General features: G+C 36.0%; 1 protein-coding gene across 3 annotated transcripts in view; it reads left to right on the forward strand.

The window, feature by feature from the left end:
• Window positions 1-18,313, forward strand: part of Gp150 (leucine-rich repeat domain-containing glycoprotein 150) — a 43,125-nt gene extending 24,812 nt beyond the window's left edge. For 2 of the 3 annotated variants that reach the window (XM_076114093.1, XM_076114101.1), the window contains exons 2-3: window positions 4,955-4,996; window positions 15,405-18,313. In XM_076114093.1, coding sequence (XP_075970208.1) covers window positions 15,418-17,991 — 2,574 coding nt within the window. In that variant the 5' untranslated portion in view covers window positions 4,955-4,996; window positions 15,405-15,417 and the 3' untranslated portion in view covers window positions 17,992-18,313. Of the gene's footprint in view, window positions 1-4,954; window positions 4,997-13,895; window positions 14,172-15,404 lie in introns of those variants that run through there. The other variant, XM_076114110.1, reaches the window with a different exon arrangement.
• Window positions 18,314-18,411: the final 98 nt, after the last annotated feature.

An 18,411-nucleotide genomic window follows, 5' to 3' on the forward strand; every position in this document is an offset into this window, starting at 1 on the left:
ATGATATTTTTATTTTTAGTACTAAATGACTAAGAATATGTGACTATTGCAGGTTTATTGACTATTCACATTCTAGTTGAGATGTAAAGCAAAACAGGGCTTATAATGCATGCTTCGTGCAGTTCAGAAAATGTTGTTGTAAGCTGATCCCAACTAAATTTCAAAAGTTTACAAGCTGTGGTTTATGCACACGAAAGCACGCGTGTGCTCCAAATATCCACCATTACACTGTTGCTTACAAGGAAATCATGCGCCGTACATAATGGCATAGTAAACTATGATGTCAATTGAGATTAATAGCACGACGTTTAGTTCGTGGAAGGCGCCAATTTTCCTTTCAACGGCAATCAGCCGCAGTATCGGGAATCGATGCACTTCGCAAGGATTAGCTTTTGGTGCTGCGTTTCCGTTCAAAGGTTCTAGACGCGTTTATTTATAGACGCTATAGCTTAGCTCTTATTACCGACTTGAAAGGAGATTAAAACTTTATTCAGATTAAATAATAATGATGTTTATTATCTGCGTGAAGAGGGCTTCCTTCGTTTATCCTTTTTCTAAAATATTAGACGTTTTACAACAACTCGGGGATTTGTAGAGCATGATTTTAATACTAATACCTAGATATAAATATTATTTATCAACATTTCCTGTTCCTCAGGTGTTTGCTAAATCTATTTTAAATAGTAGCAATATACAATTTAATACAAGACGTTCTGACCTCAACGTCTTTATAAAATTTTAGAATCATCGTAAATTAAAACTAATGAGTTTAAAATGTGTATCATATTTCTTATTACGGCGAGTCGACTGCCGCCATGCCGGCCTCCTTGAACAGGTTTGACTGGACATTTGTGTTACATACAGATGCTACTGTCGTTTTACCACCTGACACAATATTTTTTCATACTTTTGCTATACATCTTGCACTCGTATTAAGCACAAGGTCTCTGCAACTAGGTCGTGTAAACTTGTGCATTGATAAATTTCAACTAGCGACAATGATAACACCCGGGAAAATTCATAGCGACACAATTGACGTGTGTGTCAATTATAACGTAATTAATGAGTTAAACTACCCATTATGATAGAATTATGCAAATATATTTATTTTTGTGTCTGTTTGATCAAATGTACCTTAATTCTAACGCTTACGTCATCGATTTATGTAACATGAACTTGGAATCGGGCTTTAGGTGAAATAAGTTCAAAACATTTAAAATCGGCGGACATTAAAGCGAAACGTTACGAATTCAAGGGGCGGCACGGGACCGTGAAAACAAGGTCTGTCACATAACAAAACGTACAAATACGACAAACACGCCGACGATACGTTCATTTGCATTTATTTAGGTAATAATATATCTGAGCCAGCCACCTGGCAGGCGATGTAATGTGATCATGTCGAAATACCACTATTATGTTACTAAAGCATAATTTATAGGTTTATATAGAACGCAGGTGGAATCACCAGCTAAAGTGACAAATGAACAGTCTAAATAATAATAAAACGTGTGACATACAACCTCCTTTGGCGTGCATTTCGGTGAACTAAATCTTGTAGTGGTTCTGTAATTTATCTTCATACAAACTAAGGCTTATTTGCGGATGTTATTTGGTGTGTGATACGTATCTTAATCTATGTTCAAAGATTTATTACAATTGAAACAGAGCCGGAGATTTGTTACGGTCTGGGTTACATTACAATATCATTCGTTAGTAATTCGTGAACATCTTGATTTATCAAACGTTTAATAGAACTAGTTTATTCATTTCGTAATCATATTATAATGTTGCCCGAGATAACGCAGCTGGTGAAGTGTGACGTAAAATAAAAAAAGACTTAGTACAGGTACGATGAAACACAATCGTATTAGTATAAATCGATGATCGATGATCGATGAACATATAACAAAGGTACAAGGCTTTCGAGGGCTATGACTTTATTGAAAATGTACTACAAAAGAGTTTTCCAAGGTGAATGGTCTGTACACAAGGTGTACGTCGTGTGTTGGCTGGTATCAGGTGGCCGGCGCACATGCCGTCTGCCTCTTGTCATGCCAATTTAAACGATAAAAAACATCATATTTAAAATAAATTGGTATAAAATTATACTCATTTAAAACTAATTTACCGTACACAATTAGTCAGTTTCAAGTAGATTGAACGTTACAGTTTATTTTTGTCCCTTTCTGTCTTATGTTCATTGTGCGAGAAAAGAATGAGACGCATGATACTAGAGCAAAAAGCCGTATTCAATTGCTGTTTTTTACGAGACGTTCTTGCAAACCTAGATTACGAATAAATCATCTAAATTGGCGTATAACATGGAAAAATCCATATCACCGCCTCCATGATTCAACAAATTTATTTTTAGCTGTACAATTGTGTTTACGTGGTATTTTCAAAATACTCCCGTGTTTATGAAACATTTGTTTTGTATTCTGACACTGTACAGCTTTCCGAATGCTCTCGAAATTTCTCGAAGGATAAATTCCTTGAAATATCCTTGCTGTTCTGGAATTCATCGTAAACTATTGGAAGTAGTGTTTGCACAAACATTAGCATAAAATAGTGTTTATTCAAACAAAGCTAGAATTGCATTTACTTGTGATAAACTAGTAACAAGGCACTGTAATAAAAAACATACTCATTACAACAGAGCACGTAGTTTTTTCCTGTCTTGTCAATACCATTGACTTGGTTTCCGTCATTTCCTTAATTTATTTGTAAGAGCATAAAAACGTAGAAGCAAAAAGTTTTCACGTTTTATAATAATGATCTTTCAAATACTGAATAGTTCCTTGTAGCAACGAAAGAAACTTTCTTTATAGTATTGTGACGTCACTGTTTAAAACCAGTCAAAAGGTTCTGTGAATGGTGACTGTGGCAGTCTGGACGTATAATAAGCACTGCCATATCGGTTAAAGACTAGGCCACCTTACCATATTGGAAACTCATCAAAATAGTACGATTATAGGCTAACGTACTTGGAAATACAGTCCTACGCGATATTTACTTAATGATCTCTGCAATATCGTACCCACGATAATGTGTAGGGCCAATTTACTGTTGTATTTTCGTGTATTAAAACGTGACTCTACTTATAAATATGAATTGTAATAAAATGTTATTACCAAACTAAACAATGAAGCAACTTTGGCACGTGTAACATGAGTAGCGAGCAACAACAGCCATGATTATCTAACAATTTACTTTAAAACAAGTAAGAAAATACCAAATTAGGAGCAAAATTAAACGAGTATCTAATAAACAACTGGTTGGTCAATTTAGTCGACAAGTATTCGTATATCTGCGTTCAGAATCAGCATGCTGCCCGTTTCGGTACGATATTAACGGTTAGGCAAATGTATGCATTATAATTCACGTCGCGGCAAGATTTAACGACCTTATTCAACATTCAAGGCGACCACATCGAAGGCTTGAAGCTTACAGCCAATCAGACACATGATCCTTCTTTAGTCTGTACAACAATTTTGTTATTAGTCGGAAATTGATGTATAATGTTTTGGCACAGAACAATAAGTTTTTTATCCTATAGTGTATTCTAAAAACTGACTGTATTTTTAAATCTTACGAGCGAACCGTCTAAAGAACTTATAGATATTTCAACGATAAAACGTAAGCTAAAAATTGCATCATACTTCGAAGCAACTTGCAGTGTTTACGGCAAACTTTTAAACTTAATACGAACAAAGGTGCAATGTAAAAGTTGAAATGGGCCAAGTTCCGAGTAACAACCGCACGGCAGCCGCGCAATTCATTAGTGAAGGAACACCTAACCACAACATTCAGCCGTATTTCCTTCACACCACACACTTCCGACAGTTGTGCAGGCCTTACGTGGAATTAAAGAACATTATTTTAACTTATAACCTGGTTAAAACGTATTGGCATTTATTGCTGACTTGTTATAGAGTAGTTATTCTTTACAATTAAGTTTTCGCTGCAGATTAAGAGTATCTTGCGCTCCCAATTTCTGCAGCTGTCTATTTTTTCTCGTAGGGTAATAACTTAGTTTCAGGCTTTAAAGGAAGCAAAAGCGCGAAAACTTAAGCTTGCGCTGTTTTAAGGGCTTAGTTTACACGAAATAACTTATTATCCCATTAAGTACAAGATGTAAAGTTAACAAAAGAAAACCAATGTTCCTAATTGCTTTCTTATTGTCTACCTAATTCTTACCCAGGGCTAAGATGCACCCATTCTCCCATAATGACCTAACAGCACAAAAGAAAAGCTAAACAAAACGAACCGAGAAACCATAACGCCGTTAAGCTATTTTAAGGACTGCATTAACACATGAATAGAAACAGGATAGGCTCTGCACAACTCGTTACCAACTACTTTTACCTGCAAATGTGAAATACAAACATATTTTCCTATGATCTGCATGAAAATAAATTCAATGACTGTGCAATGAATTTTAGCTTCATATTCCTTCCTATAACTTACAACACACCGGTCTGACTAGTTCTAGTATTAGTACTTGTATAAGCCCCGCCCATGCTGCGCTACGTGTATCGATGCATCGATATAATTTACGCGTACTCGATTCTCGATATTATATGAATCGATATAGTAATCGGCGCGAGGGCCGTGGAGTCCATCATTTGGCCAGTGACCTGCGCCATATGTTCATTGAAGCTTTTACTTTTGTTCGATAGTTGTCGATACGCGTTTTATTTTTAAAAATGACGACAGTAACACGTTTTCAGCCATTTCGAGTGATTCCGTGTAATAACTAATAACCGTGTGTATGAAATAGGGCTAACAAATTCGCCGCTCTATTTTGTGTTTGTAGTTCACAATTTACTTTATTACCAAAACCGCGAACTAAACAGTAGTTTAGTACTACGATAATTTTTATGTTCCATAAAATTATGAAAATGTGCTGGCATATTCACTTGAAGTTAATATTGTTTTGTTATCGTTTCAGATTTTAACGAAGGAGTAATTGGAGAGCTGAACGAGGCCATAGGTGTGTATTATGTTTTTACATCACATAAAATTATACATGTTACCTATTTTGCAATTATATTCGCGTGACAATACAGACATAAAGATTAAAGTTCATTGAAACAGTTGATCATTAACTGAGTGACCTGAGTGTACGTGCAAACGTACGTAATGGCTGAAAGCAAAAAAGAACATTGGTCCTAACTCCTAAGTGCTAGTCATAATAACAATGTAAAAGGTAAACATGGCTCATCTTTGACGCATAACTTACTGTTTTAGATAAATCATTACTAATACAAAGCAACTGGAAACCGCTGAATCGTTGGCAAATATTTGTAGTGAGAGTTTATTCAGGAACAACAGCGACTAACTATTGGAATGTTTTTAATACGAAATCAAGAACTTGTTGACGATAGCACCTAGTCAAGTACACCCTGAAATCGATATAGAATCAGCAATAAAATTATATTTCAGTGGAGCTTAGGTTATTGTTCCGAATTTATTGAAATTTACTGGCTTATTTTATATCTAATGGTACAAAAATGTAGAGTCGGATAGATGATAATAGATAATATTAATTCTGCAAAGTTGGAATAAAGAATAAATATAAATTACACTAAACAGTCAACTTCAGTACCAAGCCGCATTGAGAACATCCCCGCGAAAAGACTTTAGTACTAAGCTGCATTGAGAACTGAAATATCTACGTCCAAAGATTCATGCATTTAATACCCATGTTATTCTTCTAGAACGTTAGAAGTATTGTTTACTATATCCGTAAAACGTTCTTGCTATTAGAATTTATCTATTCACTTGCAACTAGTTTTTGAAAACGATGAAGTAAACATTACCTCATGTATTTTATATTGTGATAGAGAATAGACATATGATGACACCTCTCTATTAACCACATAATAGAAACCACGACAATATGTAGGACTGTAGGTATTATTCAATTATTCGTATTTACATAACACGTCTCGTCTTAGCAATATTATGTTTGTTAGAATAACTTATCGTGAATTTTAATGACCGATTAATCTATAGATTATTGTTTGTCTACAATAACAACTATTTTCAATATTTAATCTTCTTAGTTGTATAAATTATTTGTACATGATTCTCTTCAGTCGGTACAATGAAGTATCAAAAGTTTGACATTTAAAATGTACGGCATAAATTGTTTCTATGATGACCGCTAGAGGCGCTGATCAGATTTTCATACTAAGTTTGTCTATAGCTAGACGATTGTCAGTAGTTGATAGTGAGTGACAGAGAATCGCGCTACAGTACTGCTTCGATTTAACGTGTATTTTTTACTAATTTGTTATTATTATGCTATCATTCTTTATACCGCTGTCACCCCTCCTTACCTTTTCAAAGTCATAATATGACACTTAAATTTATAAAATAAACGACACTTTAATAAAAACTCTAAAAAAGCCTTTCATTCTAAAATAATCTGATTATTGGTCTTAGATTTAGTTAATAATTATAAAATATAATTTTGTAATGACACTTCTCGTTTTGATTAAATTACCAAGCATTATAAGCTTATGCAAATCAAACAAAACCATTGCAACCATGTTTTGAGAATTTATTAGGTACTTAAGTATCCCTTGAATATTATGAATGCTAATAATTGTGGTTTACAGACCTGAATGACAGTTAAGTAATTCAAGTTATTTGTTTGTTAGCGTCAACAAATTACCACAAAACACAAATAATAATGTTATTTGTCATCAATTAAAGGTAGCTGTAAAAATTGAATTCTATCTTTTGTGAAAAGTTTTTAAATGTACTGGGTTGGTAGAGCTATATGTTCTTTTACAGAAGTTATGCTAAATTTCATATATCGTATCAGTAATAAGTAATATTTCTGAAGAAAATTTAAAACAGTATAACTAATATTAATTAAAAAAGGTGTTCTTCAAAAAACATATATATATATATATAAACATATAAAAGTGTGAAGGACTGTATTTACAGGTGTTCAGCAGACATTATGGTGGTATACCACACATTAATTCGTGATGTCTTATCAAATTTCACTGAGTCATCCATAATCTACATTTTTCGGCTTTGTTCTATGATATCAGGTGTGTGAATGACAATGTCAATTTCTTATCAATAACAGCACAATAGAATATCAATAAGATAAACACAGATATATCATTCTTTCTTTCTTCAAGAAATAAGAATTTCTACGATTTACTTGTTAGCTTAGAGGTCAACTTAGTGTCATTTGATTTACAATCTACCACCGTCATAGATTTTGTTCCCAGTCATCGCCGGCTAATAGTGTGATTGAATTTTGTTAGCAACACATATCATTTCCAAAAGCTCGACTATCTCACATATCCTAAGTGAGCAGCCATCTACTAACTAGCCTCACCGCCGGTTGCTCACCTCATTGATCATTTACGCACCGTTGTATACAACTGGCCCCATCTTACTATATCATTTTAAATATTGCTAGCTTCTTCTCTTTTTAAGAAGATATGAAGCCTGCTTATGCACGTGCCATGGTATACGAAATTTTTAATTTGTTTCCTTAAAACATCTCTATCTATAGCTACCGCATCATTTATGCTTGATTATTAATACACACTCACACATTTGACATTTAAAACATTAGTAAGAATAGTTAACACTCATTTATTATCAATACAACTCATTAATGTTACCGCAAGTAAAAATATGTCGCAACATCTGACGTCATCATCAGAATTTATTAAGTAATATTGCTACGTCACTGACGTATGCAACTAGACGCAATGTCGAATAACATCTACCTGCATGATGTTGGTACATTCCAGTAATATTGTGTACAGGGGTTTTTTCTGACGCACTCGCATTGCTGCTTGAATTAACAGCTGGTTCTTATAATAGCAAATTACGATGGTATTTTCCCAAAGAAATCGGGCAGATAAATTACACGTATTTAACTTAATGTCCGGTTCTTATTACCTTAGTAGGGAATCATTCCAGGTTTGGAATACTAAGACTGGAATGACTGAGATGCGTTCAAGTTTATTCCAGATAATTCCAGTTGCAATCCAGTGCTGCTCGGAATCAAATGTACCGTGTTAGAGAAAGATGAGCAATTGTGAAATATAAAAAAAATGCATAAAGCCTAATTCTTTTTTATTTTTCTAAGCACTTTATTGACTGTCTCAAAATGATTGTTTTATCAAATAATCTTACTTCGATTCTTATCATGTAATTCGATTGACGCGCGGTCGCTAAGCGTATATTCCCAGCGAGAAAACCCAATAATGATTACTTGACCCTTATATCAGATCAGCAATCACGATTGACATCAACACACATTTTAATTATACGCTTAAAATAAAGTATACTTTTGTCACTGCCTAATTAAAAATTGGAGTCTAGTCTGTCTATAATATAAATGCGAAAATTTGTAAATATGTATGTTTATTACTCTTTTACGAAAAAACTACTTGATGGATTTTAATAAAATTTATTAGGTACACTGATATCCGGGAAATCTTTTCATGCGGAAGAAGTCGCGGGCAGAGGCTAGTCTTTCACGGAGAAACTGTCATAAAAAGATTTTCTTTTTAAATATATTTTTATTAGGTATATTGCAAAGGCAGACACAATATTACGCAAGTTAAATCCGCAGATGAATCACTTCATATACATTTACAACGCGACCTCCGTTGATAATCGGTATTTTAAACGCATATGGGAGTTATTATGAAATCATAGAGTTAGTGACGTTATCTTTCTGAATAATTATACGTAACATCGAAGGCCTTATGAGAATAAAACAGGCTTAAAATAATACATACTTTACACTCATAGTCACCAGAAGTAATGTGAATTTTACTAAGCTTTTGATGAATTTCAAAAATAACTGATAACTCTGAATATTTGTAGCAAATTGTATCAAAGTATGTCTTTTTTCTGATTAAGTAAAACTGATAATAATACTCATAACAAAATCAATTAAGATAAACTAAACATAAACTCATCCTAATTCGCAAGATTTGTAAAGCTTAAACTGCATTATACCAGGTGATTGTGTTAAGTGTTCCTTGCCAGCGGTTTAATGCAGCAGCTAATCTGCCTCGAGATTGTGCTAGACCGTATACCGTTGCCATGGCAACCCCTCGGTAACTATGTTATTGTGATAGAGCCATACCTAACGAAGTTTGCATGAAATCAATCAGCTATAATAGCAGATTTTATGATAATTGTAACAATAACTAAGTAGTCATGAATCCAACAAAAGTCTCTTTTTTGCCACGCTAAGAAACCAAAATGTCATAATGCAAAGATCTTGAATTGGTTTCATATACAAAATTCGACCATTGTAAAGAGATTTAGATAATTGAATAGGTACATTTTAAAGCGATTCCGCACGAAGAAATCTTTACAAAAAATATTTTTAGAATGAGAGACGATGAAAGATGTCTAAAGAACTTCCCATTCAATTCATAATTCCAAGTATTCTATCGTATTAAATGGAGCATTCAGACCAATTTGTATTCAAAGCGATATGAAAGTACCCGAATGTTAGATAACTAGTACCAACTAAATCTTATCGACTACGACATCAAGAAATAGCGCAGAACATTCAGGAAAGGTGTTAGCTAAACTTTCACCGACACGGTCATACAATACCGACTCTACCACTCGGTCACACGATCAAAGCCTATGAATTAATAAATATTTATAAACAGATACGGATAATTTTGAAAATTATTACTACACGGGAAAATACAAACACCTCAATGACTCATAGACTGATACAGTTTAAGTTACAACGTCGTGACGCCATCATTTAATTTAGGTCAGGATTATAAAAAATACATGTCAGTAATACGTCTTTCCGTCTACGTTCCGACTATGCATTTTTGCACGCGCTATCACGTCAGGGGCCACCGTCGATTGTATGCAAAGTAATTCATTTATCTAACTGACGTTTAATATGCGGCGATGCTTCCAAGTCGCTTTCGGTATCGTTATTCGACATTGTTTGTAATGCCGTGTAGGGATGTGCATATACTTGACGCGTTAAGCCAAGGATGGACCAATAACAATAAAAATCTGTCTCGATATACGTTTTTGGTATGACAGACCTCCTACCGGCTAGTAAATAACGTGACGCGCGCGGCTTACGTACTTCCAAGTAAAAAGTTGCACGTTGACGTCTGCTAACGTACATCTTAAAACTAGTTTATTGAGAAACAGTAAAAATAAAGAATGGCGATATTTCTAGTTTTACGCACACTGACTTTTGTCAGCACGAATTAACCAGTATCGTGTTATAAGTATAAATAAATACCGTTTGAAAACGTAAAGGAAATCTTTAGATTTAAATGTGTCACTATTATAGTTACTATATCTACCTAGTAAGTTTTTAATGACGCGCGTGTTTTTGGAAATAAAAAATAATAGAATAATGTGATTTTTGGTATTGATTTGGAAAAAGTCCCAAATGTTGAATCTATAATATTTATTACCCAAAGGAGGAAAATGTATTTTATGATGTGTTGATATTAGAGTTTCAAACAGCATATCTTAAAGCTATAATCGGTCATCAGGTACACGGTCATAAGGAGTACTGAAATGTTTGGCAGAATATCATTTTCACACTTACGAGTAAGTTAAGTTAGTTTGTTAAGGACGCCTCAGCGGCCATAGGACCTTTCTCACTAATACTCACGTAACGATACAATATGTTCCTTAGTCATGACTTGAGACATAGTATTGTTTAATATTTAGTTTGCAATAAGCCAAAAATGTCTAAAAAGTGCTTTTTATATTGATCAATCCATCATACAATCGTGGAGAGACCTTCTGACTCACCCTTAGCAAAAAAAGAAAAAATATTAATAACCTGTAAAGTTTTCCGCGACCTACGAAACAAGAAATCTTCAGAGCGTGGGACGTCTTAAAAAAACGATTTTGATTCTGGGAAATGTGAATAGGAAGCCAGTCTACAGCAATTTATCAAAGGCAGGTTTCTCCTGATTTCTTTTCAAGAACGCAGACAGGAAAACCCTGAGGGGCAAAATTTAATAAGTCTTTATATGTCAATTGAAGAACTTTATCGTACAGTTAGTCGTCCCACTTGCGTGTTTATTGGAAATAATAATGCACAACTTGTTACATAACGTCAAACAGATTTAGATCTATGACATAATCTTATCTAGACAATACGTGAGGACTTGAAACACAATACTAAGATGTCTTTTTGACGTGAAAACGTACTTGTGATGAGATTCCTTTGTTTATTCAATGCTGTATAAAAGCCAGTACTTTAATGAATATGCATTGTTAATTTGCCTTTTGGAATTAAAACAAAAGGTTTATTAACGCAAGTAGAAAAGAAAATGTTTTCAATTAGGAAAAAATACTTTTTGAAATCTTTTCGCTCAAATACTTATCGAATAGGTACAGGTCTAAGAAGTACAACAAGTTAATCGGAGATGCATTAAAAAGGCGATTGGATTTGGTTTACTAGTTTCAGAGATTAAACAAACAAAAAAATCTGTACAAACGGTACCCCGTGCGTCAATTCCGACTAAATTCGGACAACATAGGCTTTACACAATACCAATACCTGAATCGGTCTCTCAGAATCATTGAATACTTTCCCGCACAAAACCCATTGTTTTATAATGCGATATTCCAAGAAACAATAAGGCATACGATAAATCGTTGCTGACCAATTATCTGGAGGACGAGTCTCACTGACAAAAGAAAGAACATACAAATGACGTGACAACTATTGTCTTGATGTCATTATCACTTTTCAGTTCATTCGTATTTGTTTCAATCATTATTATAGTCAAGCTAATCTGTTTAACTGAAGCTATATTTAAGGCAGCAGTCAGTTCTTTAAAGATCATTCAGAAACGGTAGCAAGAAAAGAGCAGTGGTGGATCTTTTTTATTCTTGGAATCTGTATTGAAAATATCGTGTAAAAATGTCTGCTGTTTTAAATTTGGCTTCGTTTTGTCAATATTCTTTATTGATTTAATGTGGTTTAATTTAATTCAAAGAATGCCAAAGTCTTGCATCCATCTTACCACATCGCCTCTGTATTAATATGAAACATATTTTTAAATTACTATAACTGCTGTTGGTGAGTAACCAAACACTTTCCTTAATAGAAAACTAAAAATCACTTTTACGTCCACTATAATACTTTTCCCTTTCGTTTCAATTATGTTACCAAAGGCTTTTAGGAGTCCCTTTGTCGTGAATAAGTGTAAATTAGATTTTTATGTTGATCCTCGTTTATAGAGCCATTCAGGGATAATGGTTATAGGCTCGGTCGCTCTCACATTTAGGCCTAATATCGTCATCACCATATATGTAGCATAACAATCAGGGAAATGAAACCAACACTGTTAGAACGAACTCTTAATAAAGTACGCTTGAAGTAATTGGAACGGAAGGTTTCTATTTCGGATAAATTCTACTTTTTATTTATATATTATCTGCCCATATTGTCCCACTGCAGGGCAAAAGCCTTCCTTCTCTCTTTCCACCTATCTCTGAATAAAGCTATTTCAAGCCAATCTTTAGTATGAGAGTCCTACTAAATTCTACTTACTAGGTATATTAGCTAGCGATATGTTTAACGAATTATCAAATTATTACTTTCAAAAAGGTATTTTTTACATTGTTAGGTATTAAGACAAGTATCGATTAATCGTCATAACCAGACGTGTTCAAATCAAAATGCCTCGCAAGGCTTTAACTTAATCCTCGATAAAAATAATAGTTTAACCAAGGAAAAGCGAAGAAATAATACATTACTCATCGTGGAAAAACCTTATAAAAGCTAGCCACTTTAAATACGTGCCCTTTTCTGGCTTTTGCTCTATCTAATTAAAACTTTTACATTTTGCCTAGTTTTATTTGAGCTATTTTTATCATGCCCGACCTTGTTCTCTCTTACCTTTACTGTGATTAACTTTCAAACATTTTTCTTAAACGGAATTATATTTCTTGCCCCCGGTTTCTGGGTACGTTTAGCGGTAGTTTATCTATTCAGTATTGTTTTTTTATATGAGTTTTAACGCTATTGAATAGATAAACTACCGCCTAACGTACCTCAGAAACCGGGGGTTGGAGGTTTAATACGTACTTACGTTATTCAAAGTATCAAGATTGTTAGTAATCGTATATTTAGCATCATTAATACCAATTGTTGAGAAATCGCTATTAAGCGGAATTCCGCTATCTAAAAAGGCAAGCGCTACAGGGAGTCTCCTCGGACCATATTAGTTTATGTTTAGTTCGTTTACACAGAACACGAGTTGAGTTTGTAGAATACATGCCAATTAGGTAATGCTAAGTTAAACGTCTTAAAACTGTGAATTCAATAATAGGTGGTAGTTATAAACATACTTAAGCTCTAAAATGTCTACAAGAAAAACAGCATACAGATGCTCTTTTATTTATAGTAGAGCACAGCCTTAATAGTAAAGTATCTACACGCAGGAGCTGTTTATATCTTCTAGAAACTCATACTTCATTCAAAGGCACACCTCGACAAAGTGAACAAACAATCACAGAGGTGATCATATGTTATTCACCAAGTGTTCTATATTTACTGTCGCTCGTGTACTTATCTTATCAGAGATTCTCTCGTCTCGTCAATTTGATAACACATTTCGTTCACCTCGCTCACAAAAGATATAAAGATATTGATACTATAGAATCAATGACCGATCGCACTCGCCAAACAATGTAACACCCATCGATAACGCCCCATATTTCCCTCAATTAAGAAAACTATCTAGACGTAGTTTACGAGGCGACCTCGGCTTTGTAAACAAACATCAAAATGTTTTAGCAACTCATGAATCATCGTCATCGGGCCGAAATACCGATTTGTTAGAATTATATATAAAATTGAATTGAAACGAAGCCAGTCTGTCGGTAGACGAGCTCGGGGTAGGACGCGTCGCGCGTTCAACAGACACAAAACAAGTTAGTGTAATAGTGTGCGAGTAATCAGACGCTTAATGTCCTTCGGTCTAACAAACGAATAGCCAATATAATTTTGTGGCTGTGTGCTGTGACTTATTGTGTTGTGGTTGTCGTGAAAGTGCCTGACTTTCTACAATACGAATACAGTTGGACCAAACTTGTCTTACATGCGATAAGCATTGATATCCGAACTTGATCTTAGCTACAGCTTACATGTAAGTATATAACAACATGCCTTTATGTTTTAAGGAGTTTAGCTGAGCTGTATTACGATTTAATAAAGCTAATTAAATATTGGTTTACAAAACCAGACAGGCACTTTTAAAATATTTTGATTTTATCTTACTTTGAATAGTTTTTTTTTTCAATTGAATCTGTCGTCTTTTAATTCTAAACAAAAGGAATAAACCACGAACTTAGGAACTACTTGTTGACAATTACAATTAGCACGCAAATATGAGTGGCGCGACATCATTAGCAAATAGGTAACCAAGAAACCAGATTTGTTGAGGATAACTTGTAGTAATAACGAAGACACATTCCTAAGTATTTTATTCAAAATATATATTTTTGATATTATTCGGTAGATAATAGTTACTTTTTTATGTGTCCGTTAAACAATAAGCTTGTTTATGGTTAATTCTACGTAATACTGTTATCAGTTTTTTGTGAATACGCATAAACATAGCGCCACTAAAGTGAATTTCAACAGATAATACTTTAACGTTATCACATTTGAATTTCGCCTAACTGAAAAAGAACTTTCTTATTTTGACGCGTAGAACATTTATCTTAAAGAACGTTTAGCGGAACGTAACGCAAAGTAATGCGACAAAGAATCTCCTTGTATCACATGTCTGAAGTCACGACTGCCGACCGACAGATGGACAAAGCCCAGATAAGATTTCACTAGAACAATGGCTCACATCTGTGCGCCGGCTGTATGAATTAGGTATAAAGTAACAATAACCGGGCGATTATATCGCGCATATACTTTTTATTCTAAGTCATAGTCGAGATGGCATCACAACTATGGACGACACGTGATTATTTCGTTAGCGCACACATACATATAATTACTATAAGTACTATTTAAAGAATACTGAACTTTGAGCTATGTCAATTGTCTGTCTCTGTGCTCGTATGAGTACTTACTTTTTCATACAACTATCCACACATCTGACTAATAGAAACTGTTGGTCTGTGAGTTCAAACGACGCTCAAAGGATTATTTGAAACTGTTTTTTCATTGTTCTTCTCGAACGTTATACTAACTCATTGTTACTTTACCAAAAGCATTTCGCAAAAAGAAATTGTAGTGACCATTGTTTTACACTACTGTTAGGTATTTTGTAAACGTGATCGGCCTCGTGTTTCGAGAAAATCTCATAATTGATGTAATATTATTGCTGTGCCGGTGATTAACATGTTGCGTCTCTTGTTTCCAGAGTTCGCTACGACATGGGGGCGAGGTCCCGGGAGTTAGTACTGCTCCTGGCAGTGTGCGCGCTGGCACTCAGCGAGCCAGTCAACAAGGCAGCCGACAAGAAGGAAGACGCCGACAACTACCTGCTCCAGTACGATGACTTAGACGCTGGAGACGACCAGGAAGTGCTCTACAATGAGAACAGGCCGTGCCCAAGGGACTGCATTTGCACTGTATCCCAAGGATACAGAACAGCTAGGTGCGATCGTCTTGAAATCGGCACACAGAAGTTCGGCGATGACATCACAGACCTCGTGATTGAAAATGCCGATCCCAAGTACCCCATACAGTTAACAGACTTTATCTTCAAGAAACTCGGACTCCACCAGGTGACCACTGTGAAGATTGTCAACAGCACGATCGACTTTATCGGACCTAATGCCTTCCACGGCCTACCTAACTTGTACGCCGTCAATCTGTCCAACGACAAGTTGAAGATCTTACACTCTGAGACATTTGCGCATAACAAGAAGTTGTTACTACTTACTTTGTCAAACAATCCTCTGAAGTTCCCCGCCGCGGATTCTCAGGATTACTTCCTTAATGCTTCCTCTGTGCAAGAACTCGATCTTTCTTACTGTAACATGAAATACATCACGGCTAATACATTCAGTAACATGCCCGGATTGATGTACCTGAACTTAGCTGGCAACAGCCTCTCCAACATGGATCCCGACACCTTCAAGAAGCTGCTCGACCTGGAGGAGCTTGACCTCAGTGATAATGACATCAAGTCTCTACAAGATGATATCTTCTCTGAAAACAATGAACTCGCTACTCTTCATATTTCAAGGAACCCCGTAGATACAGTCTACGGACTCCAGATCTCAGACTTACTGACGCTGAATGCCGGACAAACTAAAATCAGGTTTGTTGGACCTTCCATGTTCAATGGTATGACGTACATTGCAAACCTCAACCTGAGCGGCAACAACATTGAGAAGATCCACAACCAAGCTTTCCACAAACTAGTCGAACTGAACTATCTTGACCTCTCTTACAATGACTTAGACTTCATTTCAAGTATTCTTATTAAAGAGAATATTGAGTTAGATATTTTCAAAATCTCTAACAACCCGAAATTGAAACACTTGCCCGCTGAAGGATTCCAGTGCTCCGTCGATCAGTTCAACATTTACTTGTTCGACGCTTCTAACTGTGGCCTGCAAGAGATCCATGATGATTCTCTCAAAACTTTCTCAGCTCTATCCGTCGTTAATTTGGCTAATAACGAAATCAAAACGATTGGACCCAAAGTGTTCACTATGTGCCCCAAACTTGTAGAGATCAATCTGTCTTACAATCAGCTGACAACATTGGACGCTAAAGTTTTCGAAAAGAACAACGAATTGGGTAAACTATATCTTCAAGGCAATCCTCTGAAGGTATTAACAGCTGAAGTATTCGTGCACACACCCATGATCACCTATTTGGACATGAGTCACGCCGAACTTACGTCATTATGGAAAGCAGACAAGAACCGCTCAGCGACACTGCTCAGCAATTTGACATTCCTTAATGTTTCACACAACCGTATCACTGAGATCAAACAAACTGAACTCGATCACTTGAATAAGCTCAACACGCTCGACATCAGCAACAACCCTCTTGCGTGCAGCCGCGACTTCGAGAACCTCATGACTTGGTTGAGCAACCGCAAAGTATCACCAAATGCAGGCGGAAGCAGCAGCATTGCTAACCTCGCGTGGGACAAAAAAGACGATGACGTTCAGACGTACAGCTGGGAGTTCCTCACTCGCAAGACTTGCGGAACTGCAATGCCGCATGCAGTGGAGCCGCTGCAAGTGTCCGACGAGGAGATCTGGGAGAGAGTAGACAAGGACGCCGACGGTAACTTCGATCTGAAGAGCATCCTCGATGATGGCAAAATCGCTGACGACACGAAGTTGGACGACTACGCCGATGATGATGACAAAGATGACGCTGATGATGATGGCGATGATGCCTCCCTGGACGACGACGATGACGAGGACGAGGATGACGGCGAGGACTATGACAACGATGACGATGTCAACCTAAGTGTCAAACTTATTGAGAAACCTACCACCGCGGCGAAACCAGCCGTCGTTAACACCACAGAGGATCCTGAGATTAGGAAAGGTGTCAAGATCGACATCCATCTATTAGAAAACGAGGAGAGCAACGAGGAAGATTCGAACAACTTCTACTTGCAAGAGTCCATCGAGGGCGAAGAGCACGGCCGCTACGATTACTTGTGGCCGATCGCGATCGCCATTTTGGGTGTTCTTCTGCTGCTTATCGGCATCGCAAAGATGGTGATGATGGTTTGCCACAAGAGGAGCAAGCAGATCAGATACAACACCATCATCGCCGCCATGAGTCAGCAGAACCGCACGAAGAAGGACTGCGGGCTGGTGTACCAGCAGCTGACGGAGGACCTGGTGAGCCCGGCCACGCCCAAGCTCAACCGCTACACGCCGCTGCACAGCGTCACGGTGAACGCGTCCAACATGTCGTACGAGAGCAGTCCCTTCCACCACAGCAACATTGTGCCAGAGGCGGTGTGAATCGCAGAACAAATCGTACATAATTGTCAGAGTTAAAACTCGATACTAACAACTGCGTTAACTCTTACATAAGCAGTAAGTGATAGTTGTAAGCGCTAGTCACAGCTGAATACATATCTAACAAACATTTCTTAGTACAGTGCCTTCACGATCACTCGAACAATCGCGACCAATGTTTCAATCTAGCGCTTCTTGAATATAAAGTAACAAATGGAAGTCAAATTACAACAAATTAATTTAAGATTATACATATTATATATTATACAAATTAGTTGATAGGTTTATTTTATGTACTTAAAATTATTAAAAATTAAACACTAAGCATTGTTGTTTCTTTATACCTCCATTTAAATAATTCAAGAAGGAAAATTTTGCTATAACTTTACTTAAACGGTAGTAAAGAAGTTTGCTTTCTTGTTT

This window comes from Anticarsia gemmatalis, chromosome 1 (assembly GCF_050436995.1).
Source record: "Anticarsia gemmatalis isolate Benzon Research Colony breed Stoneville strain chromosome 1, ilAntGemm2 primary, whole genome shotgun sequence".
In the NCBI taxonomy this organism is placed as follows: domain Eukaryota; kingdom Metazoa; phylum Arthropoda; class Insecta; order Lepidoptera; family Erebidae; genus Anticarsia; species Anticarsia gemmatalis.